Genomic DNA, 18,109 nt, shown 5'->3' on the forward strand with positions numbered 1-18,109 from the left:
CGGTAACCCGCGACACGTGTCCCGACCTTTCTCTCGTTAAAAATGCTAGAGCGGCTGCTTAGGAGAACTTGGGAGATTCTCTAGGCAGCGATCACCTCCTTCTCCGGATTACACTGATGGCGAAGGCAGCGCGCAAAAAATGGGGTCAGGCCAAGCTGACCGATTGGCACAAATTCCGAAATCACACTATCCCTCCCGTACTATTTTCCGGCGGCTACGCGGAGTGGGCTAACCACATATACAACATTCAGAAACAACACGTCACAACACTACAAACCACCGAAGAGATCCCCGCAGTGGACACCCACCTCCTGCATTTGTGGGAGGCGCGCCGGAGCTTAACTAAACGGTGGAAAAAGCAGAAAACTAATCGCAAATTACGCGACCGCATAGCCAAACTCACAGAGCAGGCTGCAGCGTATGATGCCGAACTCTCAGATTCAAATTGGATAGCACGCTGCGACGCCGCAGCTCATCAGATGAGCTCGAAGGGGACGTGGCGTCTCTTTCGCAGTCTAATCGACCCTTCCCAAACGAGAGGGGAGACGCAAAAGCAGCTCCGGCGGGCTCTGCAAGGGTATCAAGGTACGACGGCGCAACTTGCGGACACTCAGTGCGACAGATATCTCTGTCGTACGGAGGACCCGCCTGGGCCTGAGTACATGTACTCTGGCAAGCCTAATGAAACACTTGGTGCCCCTTTTGAGTTGCACGACCTTAAGGCGGCCTTAGCAAAAATGGCCGGGGTACAGCTCCGGGACGGGATCACATAACAGTGAACCTGTTGGCGAACGTACCGGACCCAGCCTACCTCCATTTATTAGAATACATCAACCAGATCTGGGACGGGCGTCCACTCCCAAAGAGTGGAAAACGTCATTTGTGACGTTTATCCCTAAAACAGGTAAGGCCGTGAATACGGACAACCTGAGGCCCATATCACTGACCTCATGTGCGGGCAAGCTTATGGAGACGATGGTTCGGGATCGCCTCTCTCCATACCTGGAGAGTAAGGGCGTCTTTGCAGTCACCCTGTTCGGGTTTCGCCCCCACATGTCTGCACAGGATGTCCTTCTCCAGCTGCACAGGGATGTAATACGACCTACAACTATGCAACACAATGACAAAGTCATCCTCGCCCTTGACCTGAAAGGGGCTTTCGACAATGTTAAACACGGAAGCATCCTGGCCAACTTGAGTTCTACCGATTGTGGGGCTAGGGCCTACGCGTATGTAAGAGATTTCTTGACTAATCGCCAGGCCTTCTTTTGGATTGAGGGCGAGGAATACGGCCCTTACATGATGGGAACATGGGGTACCCCTCAGGGAGCGGTGTTATCACCGCTCCTGTTCAACATAGCTATGATGCGCCTCCCAAGCCAACTGGCCCGGGTGGAAGGCATTCAACACGCGTTATATGCAGATGACATTACAATTTGGACCACTGAGGGGAGCCTTGGGGACATGGAGGCCCGCCTTCAGCAGGCCGCTTCCATAGTCGATGCGTATGCTATGGACTGTGGGCTCCAATGTGCTCCAGCGAAATCAGAGCTTCTGCATGTCAGAGCGAACCCAAAGAATAGGACAGCAATTCACATCTCTCTGTCAGGAGGTCCTATTAGAGAGGTGGAGGAGCTCTGTATTCTGGGCCTTTTCATTCACCACAGACTCAGACCGGACTCCACCATTGTGAAACTCAAGAGAGTAGGCGAACAGGTAGGGCGTATGATCCGCCGCGTTTCCAACAAGCGGGGCGGTCTGCGGGGCAGGGACGCGCTTCGGCTCGTCTATGCCTTCGTGACTAGCCGGATCCTCTACGCCGTGCCATATCTCCGAACTACTAAGCGAACGAGGCGCGAATAGACGCCATCATCAGCAAGGCAACTAAGCGGGCCCTGGACCTCCCGGTGGCTACCTCTAATGCCAAACTGAAGGCACTGGGGGTGCTAAACTCCTACCAGGAGCTGGGGGAGGCCCACCTCGTGAACCAATACACGCGGCTCATGCAGACGGCCCCTGGGCGCCGCCTGCTAAACCGCTTACACATCCAACACGACTGCACTCCAGAGGAGACGGGGCGTATCCCGGTACTGTGGCGCCATATGCTCTGGGTCTCCCCGCTCCCCCGTAACAGGGGGGCGCTACCAGCGCGCGTAGCGAGCGGACGCATGGGACATCGGCTCCGGCGATTTTCGACCGTGGCGGCGGACCAACGCGTTGGATCCCGCCAATTTTGGACTTGACAGGGCCAGCAAGTCAGCCGGCACGCAGGGAGACCACTCCCAACCCGGTGGGCCGATTTGTTGACCTTTTTTTATCGTTTTTCCTCCCATCCACCATAGCGCCGCGACGCAGCTTCAAGGCTGAACGCCGGCGTTCGGCGGCGGGGAGGCCGCTCCAGGCCAACATGGCAAGCGCAAACCAGCAACGCGGCTACGACCCGGAAGGCATGGCATGGTCAACTGTGCCGCAGACCAGTCGGGACCAAGCCTGCAACGCTAATGTGATCCAGGTTTTGGAAAAAAGAGCCCAGAAACTCCAAGCCTGCGCGCAAGGGAAGGCCACGTCAGCCCACGGAGGCCACCATGCGCAACCCGACAAGGCATCCGATGAGCGCGCAGCCGGAGGCCCAAGGCAAGTCAAAGCTGCATGGAAACCCAAGTTTCTCTGCAGATTTAGATTAGACGATGTGGTGCTAATCATCAAACCATTGACGGCAACAAGCTTGAAGAACTTACAACACGGTGAGCTAGGCCTAGCCCTACGACAACGAGTCGGGGAGGCCGAAGCGGACAACTTTTACTTCACAATATCCCCGGACCAAAACCTGATCATCGTGGGCACGTCGAGCATCCACGCGGCAGACAAACTGGTCGGGGACTTTGCGATAAAAATCCAAGAAGGAGCAGACCTCCATTTGCACGGGCACGTAAAACAGAGCGAAGACAACGTGGTTCACGGAGTCATCACAGTGGCCAATCTGGAAACCACCGAGTCCCTGCGAGGGAAGGTGAAAAGCTTTCACGGAGAAAGCACCATCCTGGAGATCCGAAAGTTCGGAACTTCGAACAAAGCCAGAATCCCCTTCGAAGGCAAGTACAAGCCCAAAGCTGTATTGTACAACGCGCAAGTCATACCGGTAGCAACGTACCGCCGCACCATACCAGCGTGTAACTTGTGCGGCACGGTGGGACATAGGCCAGATACCTGCCCGACACCGAGACAAGAAAACTGCGGACCCTGCGGAACGCTAGCCCCGTTTGTGGAGGGGGTGCGGTCCCCTCGCGTGTGCAAACCAAAATGTGCGGTGTGTGGCGGCGAACACGCCACGAACTCCAGAGACTGCACGGCGAAATTCCGCACGAACGCGCAGCAACAACCCAGCAATCAGGAGAAAAAGAGGAGGAAAAAGAAGAAAAAAAAACAAGAAGAAGAAGGGAGGAAGCGGGAATCTCCCGCCCCCTCCACCTAGCAGGGAGTCGACTTCTGATCAACCCAAGCAAAAGAGGACCTGGGGCAGCATAGTGCAGAACGGGAAGCAGCAGGTGAGTGGGACCGCCTCTCCTCCTCCTCCTCCTCCTCCTCCCAAACCTTCCTCTCCACCCACACCCAACCCAGTAGAAACCGAGTTACGAAACCAGATAGCAGCCCTAAAAGCGCAGATCGCGGTGCTAACGAGAAAACTAGAAAGTGCGCTAGCTAAACCCCAGCCACCTCAGCAAGAGGAGGCGATGGAAAGCGACACAGAACCTAGTCTTGAAAATAAACTAGAAGCTATGATGAGAAGGGTACAGGAATCCATTCCCACCATAGTCTCACAACAGATAGCGAAAGCGATGACGGTTTGCAAATACGCTAACACGAGAAGACTCCAGAATCCCCGAACCTACAGGAAGCGTAGGGTGCTGAGCGAGGACGAGGAGGAAGACCACTAGGAGCAATTTCCCCTCCAGAATAACAACAATCTCCAGATACAACATGACGAGACAAACTAAAGAGAGTCCCATAACATTAACGCAGTGGAATAGTCGGGGCTTGAAATAGAGGACTAAGAGAGCGGATCTTAGGATGCACCTGTCTACGTACGAGCATACTCCGGCAGTAGTGGCCGTACAGGAACCTGGCGGGAACGTGAGCCTCACAAACTACAAAACGTTCCAACTCGACCCCCTAGCGTGCATCTTTGTGCACAAAAATTTCACTGCAAATTTGGTAGATCTGGAATTACAAACCAGCTTTTCGCACGTGATGGTGACTCTTCTGCCACTGAAAAAGGAGGATTCGCCGCTACACATCCTGAACGTATACTGCCCACCTAAAGCAAAAAACGTAACCTTCTCCACACTCCTGAGCAGAGCTATCAGGGAAGCAGGACGAGACCCGCTACTAGTAATGGGAGATTTCAACGCGCAGAGTCCCTCATGGGGCTATCATCGAGAAGACATACGAGGACGGAAGCTAGCGGAGGCGGCGTCCGCGTTAGGTCTAACCCTACACACTGACCCGGCGTGCCCCACGCGGATAGGGAACTCGGTGCAGAGGGATACGTGTCCCGACTTAACCTTCACGAAAAACGCGAGGCGAATGGAGTGGACGAATACGGAGGAAACTCTCGGTAGTGACCACTGCCTGATCACCATAACGATCCGTACGAAACCCCTTACCAGGCCTACGGGGCACACTATGCTGCCGGACTGGACGAAATTTAGAAAGGAATACGAGGTAAGCTCCATCCAGGAGCAGGGTTATCAAGCCTGGACAAAACAGCTGCTGATCAACCTGCGTTCGACGGAGACGCAGGTAAAACTCTCAGAGGCGGTGACGGACGTGGACACCCACCTCCTCCACCTCTGGGCAGCCAGACGCAGCATGGTCAAAAGATGGCGTAGACAGAAGCATAACCGAAAGCTAAGAGCTCGGATCGCGGCAATCACTAAAGAAGCGGCGGAGTACGCGGCGCAACTCGCGGACGCGAACTGGGTAGATAGGTGCAACGCGGCCGCTAGGCAGATGTCTAGCAAAAACACGTGGCGCCTCTCCGGGCGCTCATAGATCCCAACCAGACGCGCACCGAGACGCAGAAGCACCTGCAGAGAGCGGTACATGCATTTCAAGGAAATACGGCCCAGCTCGCACTGAAGCTTCGGGACCAGTACCTGAGCACGACCCAAGATCCAAGGGGAGAAGCTTACAGATACAGTGGAGCCCAAAATGCTGAGCTGGACGAACCTTTCAAAATATACGAACTCAAGGCCGCTCTAGCGAGGATGAAACGCGGGACCGCGCCAGGAAGGGACGGGATCTCGGTAAAACTCCTAGCCAATCTGCCGGACCGCGCATACGAATCCCTCCTAAAACACTTTAATTCGGTTTGGATGGGCGAAGCTCCACTTCCCACGGAGTGGAAGACGGCGCTGATAACTTTCATCCCCAAGGCGGGCAAGGCCATAGATACGGATAACCTAAGACCTATTTCTCTCACCTCGTGCGTGGGCAAACTGATGGAAGCTACGGTCAGAGATAGATTATCTGAGTACCTAGAAAACAAACGAGTCTTCGCCGACTCGATGTACGGCTTCAGGCCAAATAAATCGGCTCAGGACATCCTGCTGCAGCTCAGCAGGGAGGTACTAAACCCGATCGAACATCCGAACGGGGATAAGATAGTGCTGGCCCTAGATCTGAAGGGAGCCTTCGATAATGTGACACACGAGGCGATCCTCACACACCTATCAGAGACGGGATGCGGCAGGAACGCTTTCGAGTACATAAAACGCTTCCTCACGGACAGACAGGCCTACGTGAGGATCCAGAACGCGGAACACGGCCCCTTTCTATTAGGCACGAGAGGGACGCCACAGGGAGCGGTGCTATCCCCCTTGCTTTTCAACTTGGCAATGAAGAACCTGCCGGTCCACCTGGAGAAAGTCCCGGGTGTGCAGCACGCGCTGTACGCGGACGACATCTCCATTTGGGCCACGCAGGGCTCTCTCGGTGAAATGGAGGCCAGCCTGCAGGAGGCGGCCACCGCGGTGAACGAGTACGCGAAAAGATGTGGCCTTCATTGCTCCCCTCAAAAATCCGAATTCGTGCACATTCGCCCCAACAAAAAATGCACAAACAAGATAGAATTGAGACTTGGATCGGAACCGATACCCGAAAGAAAAGAAATTAGAGTCCTAGGTCTTTTCATCCACCAGCGTTGGCTGGCGACGACCACGCTCGACAAACTAAAGAAGGTGGGAGATCAGGTGGGCCGAATGGTCCGCAGAGTCTCGAACAAGAAAGGGGGATTGCGAAGCAAAGACGCCTTGCGGCTGGCCAATGCCTTTGTAACAAGCAGAATCCTGTACTCGACCCCCTATCTCCGCCTCAACAAACACGACCAGAACATCATCGAGGTGATAATACGCAAAATGGCGAAGAAGGCCCTCGACCTCCCGATAACCACGTCTAACCTGAGACTCCAAGGTCTGGGTATGACGAACTCCTTCGATGAACTTAGAGAAGCCCACCTCACAGGTCAATACACGCGATTATCGCAGACGCCGTCAGGACGCCGCCTTTTAGCCCGTCTGCACATAGAACACACGACTCTAACCGAGGAGAGAGTAAGACTCTCTCAGGAGTGGCGTTACGCCCTGCACGTAAGACCACTCCCAATTAAGATGTCCAGGGACGACCACGAGGGTAGACGCAGGGCCAGGGCAGAGGCCTTAGCTCACCACTACGGAAGGAAACCCGGGGTATACTACGTGGACGCATCCGGCCCGCACCAAGGCGGGTGGTACACGGCGGCAGTGATCCACGAGTCCAAAACGGTGAACGGGCTCACCTTCAAAGCCCGAAGCGTCACTCAAGCAGGGGAAGTCGCCATCGCATTAGCGGCAACACACTCCGATTCCAAGACAATCATAACCGACTCGCGAGGGGCTTGTCGGAACGTCCAACAGGGCTGGGTCCCGTACCTGGCCTACCGGCTACTGCAAAACAGCTCGTACGTAGGAGGTCCATCCCACCGCTTCATAGTCTGGGCTCCGGCCCACTCGGGGCTAGGAGGAAACGAGGCAGCAGATGCAGCCGCCCGCGCGCTCTCTAACCGGGCAACCTCGTCCCCCGCCTCCTCTGAAGAAGTAGCGGAAGCCACGCCGACCTACACTTACAAGGAAATAACGCAATTATACAAAGATAGACATAAACTGTACCCCCACCCGTGTAAAGGATTAACGAGAGCGGAGGAACGCCTGTTCCTCCGCCTTGTCACGAACACCATGATGTGCCCGGCCTCGCTAAAGCACTTTGACCCTGCCTTCTCCGGGGAGTGCCCGCACTGTGGGGAGAGGTCCTCGGACCTCTACCACATGGTGTGGGCGTGCCCCTCCAACCCTGCTTTTACTCCAAACCCAAAATCCACCCGGGAGGACTGGGAGGCGGCCCTACTCGCCTGTTGCGACCTGAAAGCCCAAAAGGCGATGGTCGAACCCCCCGCCGCGGTGGCTCAGTGGTTAGGGCGCTCGACTACTGATCCGGAGTTCCCGGGTTCGAACCCGACCGCGGCGGCTGCGTTTTTATGGAGGAAAAACGCTAAGGCGCCCGTGTGCTGTGCGATGTCAGTGCACGTTAAAGATCCCCAGGTGGTCGAAATTATGCCGGAGCCCTCCACTACGGCACCTATTTCTATTTATTCTTTCACTCCCTCCTTCATCCCTTCCCTTACGGTGCGGTTCAGGTGTCCAGCGATATATGAGACAGATACTGCGCCATTTCCTTTCCCCCCAAAAAAAACCAATTATTATTATGGTCGAACGAGCTATGGCGGCAGCGGAAGCCACTGGGGTCCCGTACTAGGGACTCCACCTAGTGATTGTGAGGGGAAGGGCACTAAGCCTGACCCCAGAGCACACTCCATGTAACTCCCTCTTTTCAGAGGAGATAAACGTTTTTACCACCACCACCCCCGTAACATGGACACCGACATGCACGAAAACAGACGACAAGCGCGGGCTCGGGCTCTTGAGAGACAACACGGCTCCCGACCCGGTGTATATCATGTAGACGTAGCAGGGCCGTCGCCCACGGTATTTTACACGACCGCTGTTGTTCACCAGGAAATGCACGTCGATGGACTCTCTTTTCGAGCCCCGAATTCAATGCGAGCCGAGGAAGTAGCGATAGCGCTTGCTGCCGCCCACGCCAATTCGAGAATCATCATTACGGACTCCCGAAAAGCATGTGATCATTACTTGGCTGGGGAGATCTCCCCCTTAGCTGCTTGCATTCTAAGACGGACTGCCACTGATCCAACACCGAAAAGAATCGTTTGGGCTCCTGGCCATCAGGGCGTACGAGGTAATGAGGCCGCTGACGCGGCTGCCCGAGCGCTTATTTACCGGGCTCCTCATCCCAGCTCTTCTGGCTCGGAGACTAACCAGCCGCTGCTGCGATTCAGGGAAATAATAACGCATTATAGCGACAACCACCGCCTTTTCCCGGCCCCTGCCAAGGGGCTGAGTAAGACGGAGGAGCGAACTTTAAGGCGCCTGCAGGCAGGTACTCTGCTCTGTCCTGCAATCTTAAAGCATTACGATCCTAACACGGATGGGCGATGCCCGCACTGTGGGGAGACCTGTGATATCTTCCACATGGTGTGGGCATGTACTCCAAATCCCCACCTCCCCCCTTCCCCTACCCCTTCCAGAGAGGCATGGGAGACTGCCCTCCTCAACTGCTCCTCGCTTGAGTCCCAAAGGGCTCTGGTGAAACGGGCGAGAGACGGGGCATTGTCATGCGATGTCCCGGTCTAGGCACGCCGACCATGTAGCGGGGCCACTCTGTGGCTCCCAAACTCTATTGCAGCAATTAAAAGTTTTCACCACCACCACCACCCAAAGTCCCACCGGAAACAGGCAAAGCTAGGTCCCCAACGAATTCTGACTAGTCGTGTTGCAGCCAGCAACACAGCATTCAGGTTTACGCTTTTTATGCTCCGAGGTGCCTGAAAGAAATTTCCGCAAACCGAACGACGCTGTTCCATCCCCGTCGCCTTCCAACAAGGTATAGACATATTCAGCTATCCCTTGAAGCAAGTGTCCAACCTTATCATCATCAGACATTCATTGACTCACTATACCTTGCACAACAATACAATGTCTTTGATGTACATGATGCAAGTCTTACCAAGTAATTGGGCTCGTTGAAGCACGGTTCGCCCTGCGCGCTTCTTTTTGGCAGATCCTTCAACAAACCACTTCTTGATTTCGTGTTTGCAATGGCCCCAGGTAGTCAGGGTGTCTTCGTGGTTAATTGCCGAACTAAATGAGCGCAGTTGCTTTAAAAACAATACGACGCCGGATAGTTTAACGGAAGCATCCCATCAATTGTACAGGCTCAGACACTCGTAATTCGTGAACCACTAACATACGTCTTCGTCAGATTTTTCAGCAAAGTTCAGCGGTTTGCGATGCTGCTGCCAGTGGCTCGACATGAGTGCTGCTCGCTCGGCGTCACACCGTCGTGAGGAATATCACCGGAAGGGGGGTAGTCAAACAACTCTGCGGCACTGTCGAAGGCCAGAAGAACCCGTATCCAGTCCGTCCACCAAAACTGTTACGTCCTCAGCACGCACTGACCACGTAATGGGGCATCTACTTACAAGGTTCTCTGACGGGGACGGAGAGCTCTACACGGCCAGGATGACCAGCTTCTGCTACCTCTACACTCGTCGTCATCTCCGTGTTGTCACCGACACAAGGGTTGTTAGAATATCTAGAAAAACCTGGCACAGGGCCTTTTGTTTATGATTCAATGCTATTTTCGTCCTGTTTCCTTTCAAGATCTTTTTTTCTATGAACACGGTATGGGTTCAATGCTCACCATTGTTTGATAACACTTTTTTTCTTTTGTGCCATGTGCGCTTGAACTGGCATAATTTTTTTTAACTCCGCCGGCAATGTGCTTAAAGTTAAATTTTAAATTTTATTCTTCGCATGTATTAAGCTACGTAACTTGTTCATTGTTTTTACCACTTCTATTCCAGAATCCTCAGGATGTGCAACCTCGACTAGTCAACTAGAAGTGAAAAGCGAGACCTAATAATTTTTGCAAACGTCTACAAGGCCTAGTCGATTGGTACCGCAGATTGAAATACAAATCTTTTAACAGGCCACTAAGCGGTTCCGACCAATTAATGGTTTTCTCTGCAAACAGTGTGTCATGCTAACCCTGTAGTGCGCTTGCTTTTGTCTCTTAGTTTAGCTATCAAGTATTAATAAAAGCTGATAAAGGTGTCTCCTATTCATGGGCTCAATAGAGGCAATCAGTAAGTTCTTTATAACTTGCTACACGGCTTTTTAATTTGATATGAAATATTAAATATGGCTATATTTATTTCATACGCAATAAATCTCAATCAAAAGCAGTAGTTATCACGTCCCCAACTCTTTTTCAGGTTTCTCCACCCACTGAAGCTCGACTAGTACAGTGGCTTTGTTAAAATAAAATATAAAATGTGAACCTACCTGCCGCCTTCTAGCTTGACTAACATGGTTTGCACAAAATAGTAATATGTTTCTGAGATGTTAACCATGTTGTTACGAATGCAGGTCTCCTCCTCAAAGTAGGTTTTACGTTTATACGTTGAATAGAAGCCATTCAAGTAGGTTTGCTGAAGCAACCAGAGGGTCTCACTTGTGTTGACTGCCTGCATTAAAGGTAAGACAAGAGGAAGTAATGAAATTCACGCACCTTACCACACTAATGTCAGGAAACTCATTGGTTGAGTTCATGCAGTTAAGACAAGTTCTCCCCTTCACTGTACCACAGCCGTCCCCTTTCGTATGAGGAAGCAGTCCTTTTGGAACAGGCCATTATATTGTTATCACCATGATTATAGTTGTAGACAGAGAAGTTCATATAAAGAAACACCGTGTTAAACTGCATGGTAATGGAGCAGCAGTTCACGACAGATAATAAGCCAAGGGACGCTTAATGTGGACGAACTAGTCAGGGAAGAGGCACAGTATGAGAAGGACATTAGTGCGAGAATATCTGAGTGGAGCGTATGCCCCCAGCAGCATGCCCCCACATCCCTTGAACTGAAAGTGCGCAATTGATATATCCTAAATCAGGTAATCTATGAGGCTGAATCTTGGATCCCAACAACACATCTTGAAATAATGCTCAGAAAAGTGTACCGAGTGGTTGACAGGAGTGCGATGACTGTAAATTTAAGGAAGAGAAAGCACTAAAGCGGTGTATGGCGATTTCAAGTGTGGATAGTGTGTTTTAACGTCCTGGGGGTGCTATGAGAGAGAGAGCAGTACATGGAGGAAGAAAGCTTTTTTTTTCCTCCGTGGCGAAGTAGAAGTCTCCGGCTTAATTTTGACCACGTGGACTTCGTCAGAGTGCACTAATATCAAACAGTGCACATGCGCTTTTTTGCGTTTCGCCACCACCTAAACTTGGCTGCCGTAGCCTATATATATATATATATATATATATATATATATATATATATATATATATATATATATATATATATATATATATATATATATATATATATATATATATATATATATATTCTATCCGACGACCTTGCAGATCTCACCAACTAGCAGATATGGCTATGGGAGTTCATTCATCAGTTCTTGTAGATCATGAACTGTTAATGTTAAATGTAGAGTAAGATATACGGAACAGATTGTAAATGTTCTTTTAGCTGACGATTCTGACCTCAACGCCTCAAGTTTTCTTTTGATTTTGATTTCTCGAGCAGGGACGCCGCTTTGAACGACAATCGCGATGCCTCACGATAGTCGATATGCCTGCTCTCGATCGCGTCTTAAAGTTTTATAATGTTTCAGAATATTTATATGTTGTGGACCTAGATTGGTTTCCGGGAGACACAAGGCAACGGGCAACATTGGTCCTAAAATATCTGTTCTGTCACTGTAATTTCTCAACCGGCCTCTACATTTCCACTGAACTAAAAACAAGCCATGTTTATATTGTAGTGTGGGAACGATATGGGGCTTACTTATGCTCTGGGCCCGTTATGAGGATTCTGTCTTTTTCCCGCTCAAGAGAGCTGTCCTGCCGCTGTAAAGCTGGCGGATGGGTGATTACATCCACCCCCTCGTCAGAGGTGCTGCAGGGCCGCGCAGAAGCCGCGCAGAAGCCGCGGTTGTGTTAGTTTCAGGCCTCCCTTGACGGGGAAAGTCCTGCCGGATGCCGACCTGAGGACCGGCGCTCCCTGCTTTGGCAATAACAGGGCAGCTTTCGCTGACCCTGCTGGGGCGTGGATGGCCCTGCCATAGGCTCGGCGGAAGTGGCCTCGGCAGGCGCCAGAGTGCTGTGTTGTCCTATGCCCCAGCGCATCACCTAAGCGAAGTTGGGTCTCGCTGTGAAGGAGAATGTGTTGGTGAGAGAAAATCGCCCCCTCGCTTCATTAAATGAAATGTTTTCTTTGGTCTTTACGGTGATTATTTCCTTTTCCTTTTTCCAGGACGGACACGCCCTGGAGTACGCAGCGTGGAATCTTTCGCAGTTTGCGCAGCACAGTGCTGCGTAACATTCCTCAGAATGGTGATCCTTTGAAGCGCATTTCGCACAATTTTGCGGCCTGCGGCAACTTTGTGGGCCGCGGCCAAACTTCTGACAATTGAAACATCGGCAGGATTGGGCATGCAGTTTCTGACGTTGACTTTCAAGTATCCAACTTCGATCGTTTCCGGCAAGGTGCCGGTGTTAAATGTGAGGACCATGTGTTTGGTATCTATCCTTTTGTTATCCTTGCAAATTATGATTCGGTGAACGTCAGTTACATTCTGGTCGGTGAGCCCTTCAAGCATTTCGGCTCCTGTTAAATGTATGAAGTCACTTTCTGAGATAACGCCTCGGACGTTGTTAAGGGATCGGTGGCGAGTCACGGATACAGTGATGTCCCCTATGGAGGCAATGTTTGAGAGTTTCCAGCAATGAATGCTCTCGCGCAGTTCAAGGAGTAGGTCACCGTTGGCCATTTTTGATAGCTTGTAGCCCGGCCCAAGGTATCTGTTAAGCATTTTGACACAAGAAATGGTGACTGTATTCGGGCTTGCTTTCGGTCGCATTCACTGCGCATGGCGCAAAACTTTGAGAATGCAGGTTTCTTTTTTGTAAAAAAATAACATCTGCTCCATTCCGCTCTCTTTTGAGAGAGCGATCAGGTTCGGAAAGTAGGGTAGCCGTAAAAAAAAATTTAGTTTTTCGGTCATGGTGCCGGCCACCCACCATAGAGCCCAACTAAGGGACGGGACAGGAACTTGCTAGTAAGCCCTGCCCGTTCCAGCTGTACGCCCTAACTATAACCAAATATGACACAATTCATATTCAGGGTAAGTGGCCACACAAGATAAACCCTCACCGCCTATGAAAAGTGAAAGAAGCTGAGAAGAGAGGAGGAAAAAGGAAAGTTGTAAGAAAGGAGATAGTAAAGAAGATAGGGAAGTGAAAGATGAAGGAGAGGGCAGGAAAAGGCGACTGCCGATTTCGTCCGGTCGGGTCACGCCAGAGGTGCCGTCTACAGGAAGCTGGGGCCAAAGTTGTTGTGTATTGTGTGTTGGGTTTTATGGCCCATAGGCAGCTAAGGCCATCATGAGCCAAACGCAAGGTACAGAAAATTGTCTTGTGCTGGTTTTTATTCAAAAAATAACAAACCAGTGGTGTGAAGGACCTAAATTTTTATTTCACATCACCTAGTGAAGATAAAGGGCAGAAATATTTTTAAAATCGCTAATAGTAAAAGCTTTAAAGAAGGTCAGGTGACCTCAGCGGCCATCCTTTGCAGGGCAAGGATGTCGAGGGCCCCAACCATTGAAATAGACACCTTAGCCTTCTCGACAGGAGTGAGAAAGTGGCTGAGATGTATCAAAGAAATGTGAGGCGTTCACAGTTCACATAGACAGTCAGCCTCTCGTAAAAAGTTAAAAACATCACAAATGTCCACAATTGCATTATCGCTCAAGACTAGCGCTGGGTTAAACGAAATGCATTGACTATAAAATGACTAAAATACTTTTTCCTTAGTTTTTCTATGTTTGAACATGCGAATAATATACTGTTTAGTGTGAGCTCATCTCGCGTCTTTCACAAACATGTTTGTCTTCTTTTGTAAGTAGTTGTGTGTCAGGTGTGTGTCTGTCCTACGCGAAGACGACATAAGATTACTTCAGTGAAACGTTCCTGGTGTCTGCGTGACTTCCATTCCCCTTTAGTTCATTATCCCACTCTTTCTGCCATTTCTTTATGAATTTGTTATGTATCAACTTCGTGCCCTCTTTAAAAGGCATGTCCACATTATTGATTTCCCCATTTTGAGCTCGTACTGCTGCTGAGTCTGCTCTCTCGTTACCCTCTATACCGACGTGGCTCGGGACCCAGCAGAACCTTATCATATGTCCTTGTGTTGTGAAATTTTCTATGTTGTGTATGATGCTGCCTACTAAGGGTTCAATTGCATTTCTTGACTGCAGCGCTGTGCGTAGGCCCAGGGAATCGGTGTATATTATACTGTTTTCGATGTTCTCGGGTACTATTTTGTCCAAAGCCATACAGACTGCATAACATTTGGCAGTAAAGATTGATACATAACTTGGCAATCATACTATTTTTTTCCATTTCCCCTGTACTACGTAACTTCCAACATGCACCGCTGTTTTAGAGCCATCCGTGTAAAACTACATGTAGCTTGAATATTTCTCTTTCAAAGCCAAGTATTCTTGTAGTAGGTGTTAATGTGGTGTTTTTTACGAAACTGTGTTAGCGTGAAGTTGCAAGCAGCGGGAAGGCAGTACCATGGCGGTAATGGATCATGTCACGAGGCAATTTTTGGTAGAGCATCTAGTATTCCCTGTTCATGACGTGCATCTTAAAGGCGCAATAACAAAGGTCTGATTGACTGTGATTTATTCTATCTTCTAGATGTGCACTTGGTAACTATGGGGTAACAAAGGTGTTTGGTAAGGACCTTATTTTCAGTACATATGCACAGGTAAGTATTGTTCTTCTGTTTGCAAGATATGGTTCATTTGTTTCTACATATAGACTGTTTATGGGGTATGTTCCGTATGCACCAGTTGATAGACGGAGACCCAGGTTTTGTATAGGATTCAGTTTTTTTGAGGTATGATGGCCTTGCAGATTCATACACAATGCATCCATAGTCCAAAGTGGGCCATACTAAGGAGCGGTAGATCTGTAAAGGGCATAACCTATCGGACCCCCATTGTTTTCGTGAGAGTATATTGAGTATATTTAGCAATCGGGAAGCTTTCTTTTGGTGGGTGTTTATGTGGGGTAAGAATGTGAGCTTTCTGTCAAAAGTTATGCCTAGGAATTTATGCTCTTGTTTTACTGGTAGAACACTGTCATTCAAGTGCAGGGTGGGATCAATCTGTATGCCTCTTTTCAGTGAGAAAAGGACAGCAACTGACGTTTGTGGTGAGCACTTTAATCCATTTTGGTCTGCCAAAGTCGCTAGTTTGTTCAGTGTAAACTGTATCTGTCTTTCGCGTGTTGATAAACTGGAAGATGTGCATGAAATGTGAAGGCCGTCAACATATACGGAGTACATGATGGACTTCGGAATCATTTGCCATATTGAGTTCATTTTTACAATAGAGTATGGCACTTATAATACACCCATGCGGTACGCCATTTTCTTGGATGATTTTTTTCGAAAGCGTGCAACCTAGACGTACACGACAGGAACGGTGAGTTTTAAACAATTTAGCATCCTGCCACAGATACCTAGATCTGCGAGGTCACGAAGAATCCCAAACCCCCAGATGGTATCATAAGCTTTATCCAAGTCAAAAAATACTGCCAGGCAATTCTGTTAGTGTATGAATGCTTCACGTACTGTGTTTTCAAGACGGACGAGATGGTCATTTGTACAGCATGCTTTTTAAATCCACATTGGTGGATAATAAAAGTTTGCGCGATTCAAGGATGAACGTTAACCTAATATTTAGCACACTTTAAAAACTTTTAGAAAGACAAATCGTAAGTGCCATTGGCCTGTAACTACCAGCCGAAGTTGGCGGTTTTCCAGATCTCAGGAATGGCACAACCACGGCATTTTTCCACGCACTGGCATTTTTACAGGCTGCCATATTTAACTGAAGAATTTCAGAAGAGCTTCTACAGCATCTTCGGAGAGGTGCGCAAGCATTTTATTATGGATTACATCTGGCCTAGTGCTGTCTGTTTGCCGGCCGAAAGTACTGTACGGATTTCTTGAAGTGTAATTAATTTATTGTAATGTTCATTTGTACTGCCACTGGTCGGCAGCCGTTGTTTTTCAGTTGTGTTCTTGTACAGTAAAAATGATTGTGTGTAGTGTGAAGAGCTCGAAACTGGCGAAGTGCTCCCCTAGTTTGTCGGCCTGTTCGCTAATGCTTGTTTGTCTATCCGGAGCTGTTAGGAAAGGAATTGTGAAAGGAGAAAAGCTTCCATTAAGTTTGCGGACTTGCTCCCACATTTGTTTTGATGTAACTGAACTATTTATGTACGATGCGTAGTTTTTCCAACACGTTTTTTCAGCATTGCGACGGATATGTCGTGCTTTTGCTCTCGCCTTTTTAAAATATATGAGGTTTTCGTGTGTGGGGTATCTTCGGAAAGTTCCCCAGGCTTTGTTTTGTTTCTTTTTTGCTTCTCTGCAATCTTGGTTATACCAAAGCTTGTGATTCTGGCTTACTACTCCAGACGACTGCGGAATAGCTAGACGTGCAGCCGCAATGATACATGTTGTAATAATTTCATTCATTTCGTCACTGCTAAGATCATCCCAAAATATTTTCTCCAGACAAGCCTTTTCTTGAAATAGTGGCCAGTACGCTAAGTGCATCTTCCAACGGCGTGGTTTAGTTCGAATGATGAGTGGTGGCGATGAAAAGTTAATTACAACTAGAAACAGATCACTTCCGTGTAGGTTATCAATAACATCCCACATAAAATCGGTAAAAACGAATGGAGAGCTAAAAGACAAGTCTATGCAACTCACCTTACCTAACGATGAAGAGCAATATGTGGGTTTGCCTGTATTGAGCAAGCAGACGTTGTTGCACAGAATAACATCTTCCAAAAACCCGACCTCTAGTGTCTGTCTGTTCACTCCCCCAAAACGGAGAGTGTACATTAAAATCCCCGACTACCAGATATGGTTCTGGTAGCTGCCTAAAAAGCTCCTCCAGATCTTCTAGTGTTACAGTGAGCTGTGGTGGGAGATATATAGAGCATACGGTAATTGTTTTAAAGCTTAGGGCGGTGATTACAGCGGCTTCATAATTCATCTGGGGCTTTATTTCAACCGTTGTAACGCCCCTCTGAACTACAACAGCAACGCCTTCTGAGAGCTTATTTGCCTGCTCACAGTCACGGCGAAAGACTTTACACTTCTCAAAAATATTTTTATGAGAAGGTCCCAAGTTGGTCTCCTGCAGACACAGTGCTAGATGAGATAGAGAATTTAAGATATCGGTTGCTTAACTATACTTATTTAGAATTCCACGGCAGTTCCATTGGATAAGGAACGCCATGATGACTTTTTTTTGGTGGGGGGGGGGGGGGGAGGGAGGGGATTGTATAGAGACCTTAGGTACCTCCTTTTTTGAGGGCCTGTTATTAAGTTTTTTTTTCTTTTCTGCGATCATGAGAGTTCCGCCTCCGCAGCGGTGGAGGTGAGCTCTGACTTGTGTCCATCGCCTCACTCGAGGCTTTGGAGGTAGAAACCTTGCGGCCTGCCGATATGGTGGCCGGCGGGCACTTTTTCGGTGGTGACGTAGCAGCTTTCGCTCTATTTGCCGCAGTCTCGGATGGCCCTGCCTCAGCCTCACTATGTGTGAGCCGGGCAGGTGCCTGAGACCGGTGTGATGCGCCGTGCCCGCGCACCTCATCGGCGAAGATTGTGTGGAGTGTGAAGGAGAAAGTTCCATGTGACTTTGCATAACGCCTTCTTGCCTCTTTAAATGTGGTATTATATTTTGTGTTTGTTGTAATTATTTCATTTTCTTTCTTCCAGGCACGAAAAGACCTTGATTAGGCAGCGTGGTCGCCTAGGCAGTTT

General features: G+C 49.4%; 1 protein-coding gene across 1 annotated transcript in view; it reads right to left on the bottom strand.

Annotated features, from left to right (window-relative positions):
- LOC144105652 (uncharacterized) overlaps positions 1 to 18,109 on the bottom strand; it is a 33,928-nt gene that overhangs the window by 12,665 nt on the left and 3,154 nt on the right. The window contains exon 2 of the mRNA XM_077638763.1: positions 10,518 to 10,699. Coding sequence (XP_077494889.1) covers positions 10,518 to 10,699 — 182 coding nt within the window. The remainder of the gene's footprint in view (positions 1 to 10,517; positions 10,700 to 18,109) is intronic.

Source organism: Amblyomma americanum, chromosome 9, assembly GCF_052857255.1.
Source record: "Amblyomma americanum isolate KBUSLIRL-KWMA chromosome 9, ASM5285725v1, whole genome shotgun sequence".
Taxonomy (NCBI): Eukaryota; Metazoa; Arthropoda; class Arachnida; order Ixodida; family Ixodidae; genus Amblyomma; species Amblyomma americanum.